Below are 19,029 nucleotides of genomic sequence, written 5' to 3' on the forward strand. Positions count from 1 at the left end.
TTTGGGGTGTGTGTGTGTGTGTGTGAGAGAGAGAGAGAGCAAGAGAGAGAAACAGATTGGTTTTACATTTTTCATTGGATTTACTTTTTTATAAAGCATGGTTAGAAATTAATACTTTGATCTCCAGGTTGAGATTTTGGAGATGATTTTTTATTTAATGGAAATATGTAATGAGTGAGCTCTTTTGTCTATGAGCCACTTATTTTTTATCCCATTGCTTTATCGAACCAGGGCTGAAAATTTCAATTTTGAATAGCACATGGCAATTTTCCTCTTAGAGCCAGCTAGCTGTTCAGTTGACTGTTCTCCCACCTCAGCATGGTATTAACAAGAACGGGACAGTATACTAAGGCACTATTTCCCAAACATTACTGGAATCATCTGGGGGTCTTTAAAAATACTGTTTTCTGACTCCTGTCCCTGGATAATTCAGATTTAATTGCTATGGGATGATACCTGGGCATTGAGATTTTTAAAATCTCCCCCAGGTGATTGTAAGGTACAGCCAACTTTGGGAATAGTTGTACTAACTGAAGATTGAGGCACTGGAATAACTAATGTTGGGTAAGATAGGATAAGAACTGTTTCTCAATGAGGTTCGCAGCTCTTGGGATTCTCACTTGATGATGCTCTTTGGATAAATCCTTATCCAAGTTTGAATAAGATCTTATATTTAGAAATGACAACTGATCCGCAGAATTAATAAATGGGAATTGTAAGTCTTCTTGGGAATTTGTTTTTATGAATCCCATTGAAGCTATGTCTATTGACTACCTAAATCTAGATCATTCTTAATCCAGTGTGTAAAAAACCAGGATGACACAAACGAAAAACTTCAAAAACCTGGAGGTCAGACTATTTTAGTAATTTAGAAAACATTTTTCCCACACATTAATCAGTACTAAAAGAAAAAAGTTAAAACCTATTTAAAATGTGGAAAAATTGCTTCCCAATATTTTAACAGAGAGAGACTGAGAACACACAGCATTGAGTCATCAGGAAAACTGAAGATCTCCCCTGAACAACACTGGGATTTCACTGCAGAGGACTTGAAAGACCTTGGAGAAATTGGACGAGGAGCTTATGGTTCTGTCAACAAAATGGTCCACAAACCAAGTGGGCAAATAATGGCAGTTAAAGTAGGTGATGCCATGATTATTTTTGGTACTTTAATCCATTAGGTGAAATTTCATGGTGCAGTAATACCACTGTTGTTGTGTTCCTACTTTTGTGGTAAATGTGGGTGTTTAAAAACTTGTTTCTCCAACTCCTTTGAGGGTGTTCTGTGTAGAGGTTTCTTACTGGTGGCACATTTTCTATCTCTTTGGAAACATGAGTGTATGAAGTGTGCATGTTGATTGCATTTTTGGCATGATGCATTAACATGTTTTAAACTTCAGGCCCTTCTACTGCCAAGGTGAGTTCAGGCTGGGCGGCTGCACCCCTGGGAGCAGGGCAGTGCTGCACTGAGCCAGGCGGGAGCTGGAAGAAGACGCAGCACACTGGGTTGGGCAAGGTGCGGGGCTAGGGCTAACAGCAGTCTTACTGAAGGTTTCCTGGAAACCACGCACATGCTGTTGCCACTAACCTCAACCTTACTCGGTCCTGACCGGCTCGGCTTCTGTTTGTTTATTTCATCTCTACTCAGTACTGCCCTGTTCCCTGGTTTTAAAGTTGTACTGAAATGCATACCTTGTGATAATGTTGTCACATTTTGTCCTGATTGTGAGTGTCGTGCCACTTAATATGTTCATTAAAAAGAAAAAAAATGGCCAGAAAAGGAAATTTGATCCATAGACTATACCTGGCAAGCTTAGGCTGGTACCTGTAATGAATTGGTGGTTTCCATTTGACTCCTAGTGGTTTCATGTAATTGTAACTTATTCTTTTGTTTGTTTAGATGTTTAACAAATCTTTGCTGTATGTAAGATAGTTCAGGAAAATCAGCAACAGCGGGAACAACTTGCAAAAACAAAGGAAAAAAAACCTAGCTGTGGCCATACCCTCTCTGAGCTTAAAATTCCTATGGGAACAAAAATGTTTCAGTTTACAAGAATTGAGAATGGATTTGCATATAGTCCAAGCTAATCATCTTCCTATTAGTGTCCTATTTTGAGAGTTTGTCAGAGTGGTTGATAAGAGTCCTTAGTTTTTTCTTGACATTTGAGAATGAATTTATATTAAAATAAAATGCTTTCTGTGTAGAAGTCTGTTGTGAGCCAAACCTTACTGTAACTATTTTAGTATCCTTCAGTGTTGAGCATTTCTTTTTACTGGGTCATATGAAAGTAATGTTAAATTAGTGGTGGGGAAAATTTTTATGATTCTCTCTATGGGTTCTTAACATTGTTTTTGGCTGTATTTTTAAAATGTGGTGAGAACTATAGACTTTTCGTAGGCAGATGTATATATACACAACATTTTACATACAAACCACAGACCTCTGAAGATGCACAGGTGAAGAACTCTGCATTATGTGTTAAAATAAAATGCTTTCTTGGAATATGCAGTGATTTCCGTATTCCTGTCTTGTGCCACTGCAGTATAAGTGGAAAGAATCATTTTATTTAGACTCCTGGATGAGTGTTGTATTGTCCTTTTGTGCTACCTGTGTGTGACATCCAGTTTTAGTTGGCTGGATCTTAAGGGAAAGGTTTCCTATATAGTTAAAGTTGTAAACTTTTCTTTCAGGTACTAGGGAAAGTAATTTAAACAAATTATTTCCTGCTTTTTACAGTTTGTGTTATGTGTGCTTCAACTTTGTTGATGAACATTATAAACTGTTTTAGTAATACGGATTGATTTTAGCCATTGTTAAAGAGGTCATAAAGGTAAAAAGAAGGTACTTCATTTTGACATTTAAAAGGTTTTCTCACTGATTAATTTGATAATATTTTGGGTTGTATAATGCTTACTCAAGTTTTGTAGGAATTCAAGAATGAAAATAGGAAATTGTTGTCCATCGTTTGTAATTTTACCTTATCAGTGGCTACTGTGACAGCTCCAGTTGGGATGCTATTAAAAATCCCAGCTGTACAGGAAGAACTTTCAAGGCAGTCATGAGACCTACAAACTGGTTGCTGTCACATGTATACCCACCACATGGTACTACCTAGCTTTGTTTACCATCTCAAATTCTTGAACACGCGTAGCAGTTGGGGATGGGAGAGGATGGCAATACAACACATCAATTAACATATAGATGAGGAGTACCTTTGGATTCCGTGACTTTATTAATACTGAAAGAATAAATGTTTTTGCATTAATATGCATTAAAATTTGATACCAATTGATGACTGATGTATGCCATCTCTGAATTAAATAATATATTTATTGTTGGTTTCTTCAAAGAATAGTCTTTGATCACACTTGAGAGAGTTCATTCATTCCTCACTTAGGTACATTGACTGGATTGACAGGCACAAATATACAGAATCAGTATATGATTAAGGAGGAGTTTGATTTGAGACTTTACAGTTGAAGGAACCATGAGACAGTGGTTCACACAGCTGAGAGCTTTCCATTGCTGTTGGTGAAATGAGAAACACACTTGAAGTAACTGTGCTAACATCTTAATATGCACTTTGAGAATAAAGAAGGATTGCTTTATTAGATGCTTTATTAGATGTTAAACTGCAGTATTAGATGTTTACTTTCAGTATCTATAGAAAAGTGAACTGTGATATTAGCTTGATTTTTTTCTTTGTATTATTCCTCATTTTTGGTTTTGAGGAAATCCTCCCCCAAATTTATTTTGCCATATGTAAGAAGTATTTGAAAAGGTGACTTCTTAGTAACCAGAAATAATTACCCCAAAGACTTAATCTAAAAATCAGTTATGATAGAATCAGATTTAGTGAGGTAACATTGTAAGAGTTATACTTAAAACATGTTTTTGATCTTTGGTTTGAGGACAGTCTCCCAAGCTATCAGTGAGTTCCTGCATTAGGACCTAAGATGTGAACATTTTTTATCCATTAGTTTTAATTGCACATGCTTGGGGAAAGGGTCTGCTCTCCTGTGAGTGGGAGTAATTTGTATAGTTGTGCCTGAGTGACTAGTCTTAGGGCTGCCTAGGGCAAAGCCATTGTTGCCTCTGGGGTTTCTTAAAGCTCAGGAGGACAACCTTCAACTCTTACCAGGGATTTACTTCTGACTGTGATCAATATCCTTTACAAATAATATTTATTTAGTGTCCTGTTTTGCACAGTGGTGGGGTAACCACTGAATGAAAACATTATACATGAATAGTCACTGTCCTCTACATAAAGTAGGTGTTTGCTCCTGGCAGGGTTAAATGTAGCGGGGTAAAGCCCAGAGTTCAGACCAAATGTTTGAAGAGGCAATTAGGATTAGGTTTCTGAGCTAGGGTTAGAGAAATTCAGATCTGGGAGAAACACCTAGCATCACTGATCAGAATCAGGATCCCACAGAAAATCTAGGGACACAGGAGAAAAGAGAAAGAGTAAATGAAATGTCACAGCTTAGACCATGGGCTTTCAAGCTCAGATGGCTGACAGAGGGAAGAATGATTGTAGGCCTCTGATACCTGACAGTATGTTCTCCACCTGACTCTGCCTGCAGTGTAAAAAATCCTGCATGCCTGGAGTTCCAGCTTCCCTGCTGTTTTCTAGCAGACTCATGTCCAGATTGACTTCTTGAAGGTATGCATGCCCTTTTCATGTTTGTAGAATATGTGTGAAAACCCAAAGGAACGTGGAAAAGTAAGAATGAAAATGAGAGGGAATATAAGGACTGAAGTTCCTGTCACTAAAGATGATGGCAGGCAATGGAATCTGAATTGTTGTGTGAAGGGTTAATACTGTAATAAAGCTGTCATCTCATTGAAGAACTGAATAATATTGAGCAGGTAGGTGGGAATAAGAATGTGTCATGTTAAATTTGTCATTGTGGATCATTATGATGACTTTTCAGTCTTCTGCTTGAGAAATTATCTGGATTAATCAAGAAAAACAGATCTGTTGTTTGAGGGTAGGTGCATAGGCCAGACTAAGTTAGCAATGTGACCTGGTATGCAAGAGTTTCAAGTGTTTTCTTTCTGTTGGAGATCTGCCTAACTTGTCGTGTTCTTTTGAACCTCAACTCTACCCTTTCAACTCTGCTGTTTCATTGATGTGAGTCTTGCTGATCCTGGCCTGTTAACCTCATTTTGATTCCTGCAATCCTGCCTCTCCTTGGTTTTTGGATTTTGGCTTTAGTGTCCTTGACCTGGAATTGAGACCCAGCCTAATCCTGATGCTTAATAGTAAGGATGAGAGCCCTCTGCTGACAGTATCAGCAGCCCACAGCTCAGCTGTTCTCTGAGCAGAATGGAACTTTAATTTGCTGGTTGGATAGGCCTCCCTGGTGTAGATAATACGGCGACTATGGGAAGTCAGGTATCAGAAAAGTATGGCTTGGCTTGTTTTCCTGCCACTGGAGAGACCATGCCACTTCTGTCAAAAGTTCCATTACCAAATGATTTCAGTGGGGATTATGATGATGAATAATGATTTGAGGAGGTTCATTTTAGTGTTTAAACACTGGTCTTGCATGTTCTGAAAGCACTAGAATGATGCTGGGATGGCCTTCAGTTGGAAAAGTTCCTTTTTGATGGCATAGAGTGCTTTGTTAGGCCATTTTATTCACTTCCAAAGGGCCGCAGTGATCATATTTGAGTATCCAAATCACCTGTGGGATGCAGATGCCATGGCTCTTTTGTTTAGAATTGAGACTGTAGTCTAATATGCTGTCGTTTGGTCAGATCGTGTGACTTGACTAAGGCATCTGTGATTGACTGAGCTGTATTCTTTTATGCTTCCTAATATTGCTTAAAAGCTATGGTGGTCATATGAAAAGTGTAAGCAGAGCATTTCCAGGAGGAGGCACATTCAAGAGATGTGGCAGGGCTGTCCTCTTCGCAGCCTTGATTTTGAACTCAGGTTGCTTATTCCCAGTATACATGTATGTTTGTTTTGCTGTCACTCCAAGTTAGTGCTTTTCAGACTGTCAGTTTGTTGAACTAACAGAATTGTATGTGCAACCCAAGAAATAAATCAGTACTGTTTGGGGTTATGTGAGGGTGGGAAGTGGAGACTCTACCTATAGTCATATTGGAAGCCCTTGGGGCACCAGCTCCGAGGAATTAATAGGGGTACAATTAAGACAGTTTGGAAACGGTTGCTCTAGGTGAATTTTAGTCAGTCATTATGTGTTTTTGAACATTCTAGAGATCTGGTTTCTGAAACCTTCTACCATTACTTGGTTAACCTGAATGAATTTTGATGTTGGACTAAATCCCAGCTTATTTGGTTATCTGGAGAAAAACCTGGTTTTTGTTTGTTTTGTTTTGTTTTGTTTTGTTTTGTTTTTGAGACACAGTTTTACTCCATCGCCCAGGCTGGAGTACAGTGGCACAATCTTGGCTCACTGCAACCTCCGCCTCCTGTGTTCAAGCGATTCTCCTGCCTCAGCCTCCCAAGTAGCTGGGACTAAAGGCATGTGCCACCACACCCGGCCAATTTTTGTATTATTAGTAGAGGTGGGGTTTCGCCATGTTGGCTAGGCCGATCTCAAACTCCTGACCTCAGATGATCTGCCGGCCTCAGCCTCCCAAAGTGCTGGGGATTACAGGCGAGAACCACCATGCCCAGCCAACAACCTGTATTACCATACCTCACTCTGCATGGGTGTCATTTGAACCAGTATTTGATACATTTCCTGCATATTTTCTATCATTCTTTGTCATCTTATGACCATGCCTCTGAAATTTGTTGACTATATCAGATTTCTACTGTTACCTCATTTTATTGTCGTAAGTACTGAAGTGATGGTCTGTCATTTATGGTCTTTAGACCCTTAACAATTTCAGTGCTAAGATTGACATTGTTTCTTTAAATGTGGATGACGTAGTTAGGAAGAAGATGATACCACTCTTACCAAGGCATGTCAAACTTGTTCCATTAACTTGGTCCTCAGGGCAGCTCTTCCCATAACGTAATATAACACATGCTTTTGGAACTTATCTCTCAGGTGCTCTGATAATACGTAGCAGAAGGTAAGGTAAAAGGAATTAAGTGGATCTCAGTATCCCCAGTGAGAAGAACGGGGCATTACTATTAATTAATTAATGAGGCTGAGATACAACTGAGAGTTTATTAAATTGATTTTAAAAGATTTGAGTGATTTTGCAATTAAGAATTAGCATTGTTTCTTCTGCCCTTAGTAAAACCATATGTGCTTTCATAATTGAAAACAGTTGACTTAACAGACACTTATTTTTTCACAAGAAAGCAAGATTTACATCTGTGATCAGCATTCCAGATATCTTGCTTGCTTCTTTTACTGTTTGTTTTGGTTAATGTTGCCATCTGCTTTGACCTTATTAATGATGACTTTGTGAGAAATCATGGCCATTTTCGTGTGTGATCTATTTAGAAGACTGGCTGATAAGGAGGAACTCGTACCACAAATAAGGAAAATAAGAATACCCAAGATTTTCTGCAGCCCGGAGGAAGGTGATAGGATATTGAGGTGCTGCTATGGTTTCTAGGATTTTCCAGTTTTGGTTTCTAGGATTTTCCAACTTTGTATTACAATGGAATTCTGGACATTTTTGCTGGGAAAGCAGCAGATTTGTAGGGATCAGAATAGTAGGGACACTGTAGGAGTGTGATCCTTGCTCTCCTATCCTCTACATCACTGACTTCGGTTGATCTGATGTCAATCATTGACTAGCAGTGGACTCCCCTTCACATTTTATTTATAGACGGTAACCTTAAGAGGGATCTTTAGCAAGGATTACTTAATGAACAATTGAAGGGTATGTTTATGGCATAGCAGTATTGGTGTTTGTAGATCACAGAAACTGGATGCATTTTCAAAATATTACCACAGCTGTATTAAGATAATCTTTGTTCTTTTCTTCTTTTGATTTTTAATGCTGAACCTTTGCTATATCACTCTTCATTTTCTGTGAAGAGAAGGTCCCATGTATTGTGTTTGCTCATGTACTAGTTCCAGGATTTCTGCATGGGGGATAAAATACTTACTGATGTCTGCCTAGTACGAAAAGTAGACAGCTGTCATAGGGAGCTTTCGATTTGCTTCTTGTCTTGGCTGTGGTGGTTTTAGCCATCATATAATTCGACAGGACAACAACTGGCAATTACTTGACATAAGGAATACAGGTTCTTTTTTTTTGTTTTTGTTTTTGTTTTTTTTGAGACGGAGTCTTGCTCTGTCACCCAGGCTGGAGTGCAGTGGCGCAATCTTGGCTTACTGCAAGCTCCACCTCCCGGGTTCATGCCATTTTCCTCCCTCATTCTTCCCAGCAGCTGGGACTACAGGCACACGCTGCCACACCTGGCTAACTTTTTTGTATTTTTAGTAGAGACAAGGTTTCACCGTGTTAGCCAGGATGGTCTCGGTCTCCTGACCTCCTGATCTGCCCACCTCGGCCTCCCAAAGTGCTGGGATTACAAGCGTGAGCCCCTGTGCCCGGCCTGGAATAGAGATTGTTTTGGTAACCTTAGATGACAGTAGGTGCTTTTGCAGGGGAACAAGCCCCCTGCACTGAAGTATGGGCTTTAGCTAACCTAGTTATAGCAGATTCCACGTAGATTGCTGAAGAGTAAATACCTTCTGGTATTCTGATTTTGGTTGGTGGTGAATTGAAAATGATGCTTTCTCTTGCTAATGGCCAAATTACTAGTAGCTTGCACTATTTTATCTTGTGTCGATTTGTTTTAATTGATCCCTGGAATAATCTCTAAAGCCCTATACTGTGTTCTTGTAATGATTGAATTCATCACCTTGCTGAGTTTCATTGTGTCTGAGTCCTAATTTCTGATCCAGGAACTCACCTGTTTTTTACTTTGGACTACTCTACCCATTCCTAACTTCTCTAAGCAGCTACAGGTGTACCTGTGCAGCAGGGAGATCTGTCTCCTGCTCTGCTCTTACTGTCTTTTTATACTGCCCTCTGGGACCCTCAGCTGAGCCATACAAACACCTGACAAGAATTTGTCATGTGAGAATTTAGAGATCTGCCAGGACTGATGGTCATTCCTTTCCACGTCAATTTTCCCATTTCTTATGCCCCTCACAGCTCATTCCTCCATGCGTTGTCTCCATTTCAAAACAAAACAAAAATAGCATCAGTTAGAATTGGTAGCCATTTTGTAAGTTTATTTGATTATGATGCTGTTTTCAAGTGTCTGTGGCACCACTGCTTTCTAAAGTTGTTTTCTGGACTCCTCAGTTCTTGATTCCTTACATGTTTGCTGATGATTCATATCCTTTTCGCCTAGAATGTTCAGATCCTAGGAACTGACACCTGTCATGTCCTCTGTGGAACTTCTGTTTTAATGAAGTGCATATATGACTTGTCATCCAATCGATTTTTACTCTTGAGTCTTTTGAGTATATAATGACTTATTTTCCCTTTCTCCATGTAGGAATGGGATCAGGTAACCCAGAGTGCCTCTTCACACACATTGTTCAAGAGATAGCATTTGTTTTCTATCTAACAGCTTTCTTTCTCTAGCTTGACTTGGCAGGAAGAAAAACTGGGTTGATCTGGAAGAATCAGTAGTTGTCACATCAGGACACAGGCAATCACAGAATGGGTCATTTCAAGGCAGGCCCTGGTGCTTTGGGATAAGGTGTGTGTGCCTGATTTCTCTAGTAACTGAGATATCTTTGAGCACCCTAACATGGAGATGTAAGGGCTAACTCTGAATCAGGGTGACTGGCAAGGACCACTATCAGAATCAGCCAGGTATTTATTGAGCATCTAGGCACAATGCTACTTGGTGACCTGCTTCTTAGGACCTACTACATGAGCCTTTATTTTGCCTCGTCTGCAACTCCACCCTTAGCCATTTCGTTGTCAGCCTGCCCTCCTTTGCCACATTTGAGTCTTCCTAACCTTACCCCTTAATAGCGATCACTTCATCATCATGCTCTTTCCCACTATCTCTTCTCCCGGTCTCTTCCCACCCATGAAAACAAATTTAGAAAATGAAGGGAAACAAACAAAAAGTCACCATTTTGATGGGATTGAGGCATAATATCTGAGTAAGAAGGGAATCAATTAGTTTTCCTTGACAGTATCTACTGCCTGTTTCTCTCCATCCTCTTGTTGCTTCTTTTTCTTTGCTCTTCCACTCCAGTCCTTAAGTGAGTTTAGTTTTATTAGTTCCTCTAGTCCCTTTTCATTATAACAATGTGTCATAGTCTGCTTTAAAGTTTTTCATACTTACCGATGTTTTACTGCTAGTCATTCATGCCTGGTGAGCACCAACAAATCATATGTGAGAGATGGATTTGGTAGGGTTTGGATACAAGGCTGGAGAATTGTGTCAGTGTGAAGAGAGAGCTTCCCTGGAGATCTCAGTATAAAGTTAGAGGACACCTGGAACAGCACCACTTTTACATAGTTCTTCAGTATCAGTAAAAGGTTATTTATACTTTAAATTCAAGTTGTTAAAAATGGAGGCATTCCACATGAGGCTAAATATTATTCAAGATTTTGATCAATAGATGTTATAAGCTGTCAACATTTAAATATACCAGTGACTTTTAGGTGCCATGTTGCACCAAAAGAAGGAAAGCAACCTTTCAACAACTGGGAATTTGGGACATTTCTATATGATTGGGACTGTTCACCAAGTGGATGTTGCTGTGTTTTGCGATGAGGTGGAGTAGAGGGCAAGGGGATCATTTGTAACTGAAAATTTTTAGCTTGTCCTGTGGGACTTGTTAACTTTCAATTACTGCAGCCTAATCCATACAGAACTCCCAGCAACTAAATTTGTGGCTGATCCAACCAATGGCATGAGTTGGACTGGCAGTTACAGAAAAATTATGTTCTTTGGAATTTTTTTTTTAATTGGACAAGAACCATGCATAATGTTAATAGTCTTAACGCCAGATAACTGGGAATGTAATCTTTTTTCCCTGTGTCTCTAAGTGATTCTCAATTGGAGTCGATGTTGGCATTTCTGATGTGTATCTACCTGCTGTTTTTACTGGCATTTACCTGCTTTACTGGGCTTATACTCAACCTTGAATACAGATTTGGACACCAGTTAAAAAAATTAACTTCAAATTTATAAATTTCTTTACTGTAGAAAACTACTTATATATGTAGAGTAGTAATTTTTGTTTTGATTTTCAATGTTTTCTTTATGTTATATTCCAAATAAAGTAAAACTTGAAATAATCTGAAAATACTTCTTCTTATTGGGAAAGAGATATGGATTTTTTTTCAAGAAACACAATTTAATTTGTCCTGGGGGCATGTAATAACTTAACGCTAAGTTAGTAAAGTTGTGTTCAGTAAAAGAGCTCAGTAACCCCATAATGAAAAAGAATGATTTTGAAAATAATATAAAAAACTTAATATTCTTGAGTTGATTTTCTTAAGTATTTTATGGTTTCCTGTAGTTTTCATTCTACTTTTTACTGGCAGGGAAAAAAGGTTTGCTGAGCTCAAGTAAACAGCCTTATCTAACTTTTAAATTTATATAAATAAATGAAATTTTCCTGTTACTCAAGGTTTTTTAATCAATGGTTGTTGCTTCTGAACATTATGATTATGAGAATTTCAAGTCATATAGTTGGTGTCACCTTTGTACTTCCATTTTTCTGTGCTCTTAGGGACAGCTTTATAAAGGGAAGAGAAGTTTGTTCTTATTGATGTGTCCAATTTTTAGGTAGTTATGCTCCTTTAATGTTAGAAGATCCTGGACTCATTTGATTCAAATGTAGAAGTCTTTCCCGTAGATATTGTTCTGATGGTCGGTTAGAAAAACTTTCTTGGTAGTAGCTTTAGTCTCTAAGTATGCTCTGATTTGAATCGCTGATTGTCATTATGTCTTCTGCTTGAATTCTTTATTGAGTTATTAAAATCACTAATTTGAAGTTACTGCTATTAGAGGCATGTGTTTGCAGTTAATCCCCTTTTGGGGTCCTTTAGGCCTTTTGAAATAGTTTATTAATTGCTCACATGGTAAATGTTACAGTTTAACCCTAAAACATTAGTATAATTAAGAGTTAGCTGTTATTGCTCAATTCCAAACAATTCAGATGCAATACCAGCAGCTACTTTTCTACCCACTGCCAGATACTTCGACAAAATGTTCAGAGAGTGTGGGGAGGTGCTGATCTATTGAAAAGCACAATCAACTTCATGTTATACTAGTAGGCCATTCAGCTGCTCTATGTTCTATTTTGTACTAGAAGTGACATTAAAGAATATTTACAGTTGAATAGGTTTTCCTGCCAGTGATCTCAAAGGTTAGAGCTGTGCTGGGAACTCTCTACATTCTGGTTAATAACAGTTCTGTCAGAGATTGTCTCAGTGTTAGGTATCAGTAAGCTGTTGGAACTTCAGTTAGGCCTTTACATCATGTAATCCATATATCCTTTCTGTAGTAACAGTAGGGTTTTTGGACACTGGCTCACTCCCTAAAGTCAGTTCTTGATGATAACTATTGAGGTTTTGACTGTAATATGCTTTCTAATTGAAATATAAATATTTGTACAAATGTATATTTAGCATACCACACAACCAGTTTTGCAAAACAAAAAATAAACTAGTAAAGAAGATACCTTTTAAAATAGTAGTTTATGTGTATGAGTGTATTTCCATTTGCCAATATATTCATACTAGTAAAAATAGAAAAAAATACATTTGTTAACACCTTTTAATAGTGAGAATTAGGTAGAAATCTTCCCCAACCAAAGGGTTATTTGATTTTTCTTCCCTACTTGTCTCTAATTAACAACTCTTCGTCTATTTTAAATTTAGATATATAGGATAATTAAGATTCTTTTATAAATAATTTCTTGAATTAGCATTTTCACAGCTACACTTTTAGAGTTATTTTTTAAAAAACAGGTACAAAGGTAAAATATTTACAAAAATTATTACATCATGCTTTGTACAAATACAGATCACATCTATTTTGACTTTTAAAAAATATCCTTTCTGAGCAAACGTGCTGAAGTAGATTTAAAAGTAAGATTAATAATTCATAAACTATGAAAATAATCAAAATGAGAAGGGAAACTTTCCTTAACATTAATAGAACTAGTCTTATTTTGTTTCTATTTTTCATTCTTACTTTAGTCCTTGTTTATCTGAGTATTGATATTTAATATAAAAGTTGTAGATAAATCTTTGTATATAACATAGATGACAGTTAATAAATTTTATTTGCTTATGAAATACTGTAGCTAGCAAGCTGTAAATTTTAAGTAGCAAAATTAAATTTGTTTGGAATATATGGAATTCCTCAAAAATGAAACTGAGAGAACCTACTTCTATTCCTTAAACAACTGCTTATTCTCATGTCACATGAAATACATCTTTTGTATCTCTTTGTGCCTCTGGCTTTTCTGTAAAACGGGCTCGAGAATTTAATTGACTGCCTTCATCCCTTTCAAGATCATTGACAGATACCTCGAAGTCTTTGGAAGACAAAATGCCACCTTGTGTATTTTTTGATACTAACTTGCCTTGTAAGTACATACTATGTATTGTACACAGTGGCGTGGTGTGACATTGTGAACTTTTTTATGAGAACAGAAGTTGTTTGCATGCTTTGATGTTAATCTATAATTTTATTATTAATTTTTTATAATTTCTGAACATGATTCTTTCCTCTCTCTCCATTGCAGTGGGAACTGTCCCTCCCAACACCTCTGTGTTCTATACTGTTCCTGAATAAGAGGTGGGAGGTGGGGTACTTAATGTTTTCTGGCAGTCTCTTAGAAATGTGCAAAGAAATTGTTGTGCCGCTTGGTTAGGAATATATCCCTGGTCTGCAGTAGATGGAGGAGCGCTTTATCAGCTTAGGAATAGACGAAAAGAGCCCTCTGTTTCCTCATTTTTAGGTTTTCTTCCACAGGTTTATGCTGCCCTGCATGCTGACTCGTGGGTTGGAGAGTCAGGTAGAACTTTTTGTTTTTAATGTATAGAAAGTGCAGTTAAAGGACAGAGTCCCAGTCTAGGATTTTGGAGACCTGGATTCTTGTCTGTGCACTACTCCTATACTAGTATTCACTTTATCCAGTTCTGGACTATTTCCCATCTTTATGAATGAGGACACTGTGGTATGGGGATGCTAGTGAGTGAAGAGGGATGTTCTTGCATTGAATGCCTAGATTCCATACAATTTTGAAACGGTGATTAAAAGTATGTATAAAGCTACCTATAATTATTCATATGAAGCTGTTACAACTCATTATCATTTTCTTTATATTTGCGTATGGGGGTTAATTTTTACTGCCTAAGAACTTCGTTGCATAACTCCCAACATTGTTAGTAAATGCTCATGGTTAAATTGCCCTGTCTCCTTTAAAGGATTTCTGAGTGCTGTTTGTTAAACTTTCTGTGATAAAAGTAATTCTTGTGAAGTGTAAGGAAAGATGGTAATTTTCATATCTGGTATTTGTGAAGCTTGCTTGGTAATTCTTAGTCTCATGGTAGAGGTTTTTCTCTACCATGAGACTAAAAATTATTGTTTTTTTGACAAAAGTATTTTGGTTTTTTGACGTCTTTTGTCATTCTTTTCCAGAGAATTCGGTCAACGGTGGATGAAAAAGAACAAAAACAACTTCTTATGGATTTGGATGTAGTAATGCGGAGCAGTGATTGCCCATACATCGTTCAGTTTTATGGTGCACTCTTCAGAGAGGTAGGAATAAATTGGGTTTTAGCTGACTAATGAATATCTAATTGGGACAAATGAAGATGGCAGGATTTGATTCTATTCTTAAATGCAATATATTAGTAACAAGTTAATATCTCAGTATCTTAGTATGTAACCATGATAACGTACATATTAACTTCTGACTGTTTTTGGGGTGGTGGGTAAGGGGTGAATCACATACGTGTGTGTGTGTGTGTGTGTGTGTGTGTATTTTAGTATTTGTGGCTGTCATTTGTAAATCTCATACAAATATTTTATGTTCTTTAAGAACCTGAAAAATCAGCTGACTTCTAAATATCAGCGCTTTTGCTACAGTTTTAGATTTTCATTGGGCCTTGAGCAATGCCCCCCCCCACCCAACTTTATATTTTACCTTTTGCTCATCTGTCATCAAGTGTATATCTGCATTTAATATAAACACTTATGTGTCCCTGCCCATAATCCTGAAGTATACCCATCAGACATGGAAATGAACAATTACAATGTAAATTATTTTTTTCTAATTCTTTTATCCAGATTTTTGTGTAGAAACTAAAGCTCTTAATTTCTTGGTCTCATTATCCTGTTTCCTCTGGTTATTTTGTGTCCCAACTTGGGTTATCATTTCTGCTTCCAGCTCTCAATCCACTTACTCATTTCCAGTCATCCAGCTGCCTAAAATGTGGAAGTGAGTTTGGGCTAGGAGTAGAACTGAAGCTGTAAATGAAGCAATACATTATGGTGTCCTAGACTGCCATCAAAAATTGTGATACTTAGTAGGACTTGAACTGAACTGCTAAGCATTTCAAATACTGTTTTAAAAAAGTACCTTTCTCATTTTGCAAATGTTAGTATGAATAGCTGGGTTGTTATAAACTGGTAAGAAAAACCCTCCTACTCTCTTCTTTTTGGGATGGGATTATAGAGTGTATCCTTGGGGTTTGTATTGTTATTGGCTTTAAAATTAATATATATTTTTGAAACAGGGCTGAATGTAGCACTGAATAGAAATATATGAAATCTTATAATTGGAAAAGATGTTAGAGGTTAGTTAATTCTAAACCTAATTCTGAAATTTTTATTTGTTTTTCTGTACTCTTACTAGGTAACTAGTAACAACACATTCTACTTCATGAGAGATTCCCATTTCTTTGTTGAATCACTAATTGTTAGTTCTAGACTCATGTAGTTTCTTTCTATTCCTGTCTTTTTACTTTTTAATGATGAGAATATTCATTTTTATGACCAGATATACTGAATTTATTAATTTTCTTCCATCATTTCACATCAGATTCCATTACATCAGTATACAGTCATGTATTCATGTGCATGACTATAACTTGGACCTAAATATTATGTAATGTTATTCTAAATGTTTGGAACTTTCTTCATGTTGCACAAGAATCTTACCATCTCCTCCTCCCTTTATTCCCAAACTGTGAACTTTTTTCTTCACAATCATTGAGTCATCACACCATATGCAGAGCAATAATTAATTAGGGACTAAATTAGATATTCTCTCCTAACTAGATTCTGTGGTTAGTTTTTTCAGTGCTGTATTCATTTTCGCTATAGACTTTCCCCAGCTCTACCTGAACCCTAAATCACCTCCATAGTGCTGGAATATACCAATTTATTTCACTCGTTCATTTATTTAATCATTCAAGTACCATTTACATACCTAGCTTCGGGCTAGATAGTGTGGGAGTCTGACTATATGAAAAGAAAGCCGAGTAAGTCGTATTCATGATTGACAAAGGTGTAGAAACAAAGCACAGAAGCTTGGAGTAGTGTCTGAGCAATATTCTAACGGTTTTGTTATCATGGATAGCTGAGTCACATTTGGTTTTATGTCTGAGAAGGGTTGAAGGGAGTTGACATGTGCAGCTGTAAACACTAACATCTGTTGAATGCTTTGTAGTTTTCACATATATTTTCTTCCCAATAATCTTCGGGATTTGGTGGTATTATCCCCTTTTTTCAGATAGGAAAATGAAATCTAGTGTATTTGACAAAAGTTACACAGCCAACAAGTGGCAGAGATGGGATTCCAGAGACAGAAATCTCGCTGTTCCTTCTATTTTATTACAAGTGGTCCAGAGATGAAGATATATATATAGATATAGATATATATGCTTTTTAAATAAGATTTTTGATATGATAAGATGCGTGATAAGTTGAAGGCTTAGGAACTACACAGTTAAGCTGTACAAAGACCCGGAATGCCTAAGTAGATGAAACATGAACTTTCCCCCCAAATTAGAATGCAATCTGTAATAGGTACTTTCTGAATAATAAAAGATTAAGTTTTAAGAAAGCAGAAAGTAACAACTTTTACAATAGTATGTTTTACAATAAAAATATAGTTTTTCAATAGTTTTACAATAAAAGTGTAGTTTTACAAGAAAAGTGTTACTTTTATTATTTACCTTTAAAGAGTGAATAGTAGAAGTGTATTTCCCCAAGTTACAAAGGTTAAAAATATTAAAATGGCCAGGCACGGTGGCTTAAGCCTGTAATCCCAGCACTTTGGGAGGCCAAGGTCGGTGGATCACGAAGTCAGGAGCCCGAGACCAGCCTGGCCAATATGGTGACACCCTGTCTCTATTAAAAATACAAAAATTAGCCAGGCGTGGTGGTACATGCCTGTAGTCCCAGCTACTCGGGAGGCTGAGGCAGAAGAATCACTTGAACCTGGGAGGTGGAGGTTGCAGTGAGCCAAGATCTCGCCACTGCACTCCAGTCTGGGCAAGAGAGCGAGACTCCATCTCAAAAAAAAAAAAATAATAGTATGTATGTGTGTGTGTGTGTGTGTGTGTGTGTGTGTGTGTGTATATACAGTATATATATATACACACACACACACACACATACATATAAAAGAGATTTAATAAGAGTTTAAAGAAACATTTTTCTTTTGCAGTTGATGAGTTACATGTATCTTTTTTGGTGACATGACCTTCAGTTCCAATAATAGACAAAAAAAAATCTGAGTTCATGAAAGGAAATAGTAGAAATGAATGTATGTAGTCAGGACTTTTTACCTTACCTTACTAGCACTGTGAGAGAGACAGTGCTTTCGATTCCTGTTACTGTGAGACACTCTCCAGGGATTTCATTTCGCCTAACTTATACAACCACTGGACTTCAGCTCTGGGTTTGGTTCAGTCAGCCATCCATCGAGGAGCTTATGAGATGTTCCTTTTCTCATTCTTGCAGCAACTATTTATTTTTTTAATTTAAATGTTATTTAAATTTAAGGGATACAAGTGCAGTTTTTTTATATGGATATATTGAGCAGTGGTACAGTTTGGGTTTTTAGTGTATCTGTCACGCAAACAATGTAAATTGTGCCCATCAAGTAATTTTCGATCATCCACCCCTTTCAACTCCTCCCTCCCTTCTGTGTCTCCAAGGTCTCCAGTTCCATATTCTGTCCATGCGTGCACATGATTTAGCTCCCATTTATAAGCGAGAACATGTGGTATTTGTCTTTCTGTTTCTAGGTGGTTTCACTAAAAATGGCCTCCAGTGTATCCGTGTTGCCACAAAAAAAAAAAAAAAAACCATGATTTCATTCTTTTTTTAATGGCTGTCAGTATTCTATTGTGTATGTATGTCACATTTTTAAAAATGTGGACATTTAGGTTGATTGCATGACTTTGCTATTTTACATAGTGCTGCAATAAGCATACCAGTGCAGATATCTTTTCGATATAATGATTTATTTTTCTTTGGGTAGATACCCAGTAGTAGGATTGCTGGATCAAATGGTAGTTCCACTGTTTAGAGATTAATCTTGCTGTTGGGTAATATTGAGCTTCTGAAAGTTCCGTCACTTATTCAGAGCAGTGAATAATACTTAATACTGAAGTTGGTAACTTCTGTGTTGCCATTGTCTTCAACCATGCATAGTTCTTTCTAGGATGGAACCAAACTCAAAAAAAAGTCCAAAGTACAGCTTGGATTTGGTTTAGATAAGTTATTAGGTCACTCAATTGCACATGTTCCTAAGAGTCATTTTCAGGCTTTGTAAGTAGGTGGAAAAAAGAGCTTGATATTAATTGAATAATGGAAGTAACTGCTAGCCTATATTTTACAAAAAAGACCTAGCATTTATCTTAACAGTGCTGAAACCTAGTATCACTTAAAAATTTTTCTGATACATAAAATTTGAGAATTTCATAGCAGGTAAACTCTTAAAACATCTTTTGAGGTTGGGCAATAAATTCTAGTGCAGAAAGCACTGTTCTTGGGTAACTTCTAAATGTAGAAGTTCATCAGATTATAGAAGGCAGTGATGCTGGCTGAAGCGAGTTATCTCCCC

The 19,029-nt window shown here is 37.2% G+C and overlaps 1 protein-coding gene across 2 annotated transcripts in view; it reads left to right on the forward strand.

The window, feature by feature from the left end:
• MAP2K4 (mitogen-activated protein kinase kinase 4) overlaps window positions 1–19,029 on the forward strand; it is a 121,169-nt gene that overhangs the window by 58,718 nt on the left and 43,422 nt on the right. For both annotated transcript variants that reach the window (XM_025362288.1, XM_025362289.1), the window contains 2 exons: window positions 965–1,139; window positions 14,589–14,708. In XM_025362288.1, the coding sequence (XP_025218073.1) occupies window positions 965–1,139; window positions 14,589–14,708 (295 nt within the window). The remainder of the gene's footprint in view (window positions 1–964; window positions 1,140–14,588; window positions 14,709–19,029) is intronic.

The sequence above is a fragment of the Theropithecus gelada genome, chromosome 16 (genome assembly GCF_003255815.1).
Source record: "Theropithecus gelada isolate Dixy chromosome 16, Tgel_1.0, whole genome shotgun sequence".
NCBI classification, from domain to species: Eukaryota; Metazoa; Chordata; class Mammalia; order Primates; family Cercopithecidae; genus Theropithecus; species Theropithecus gelada.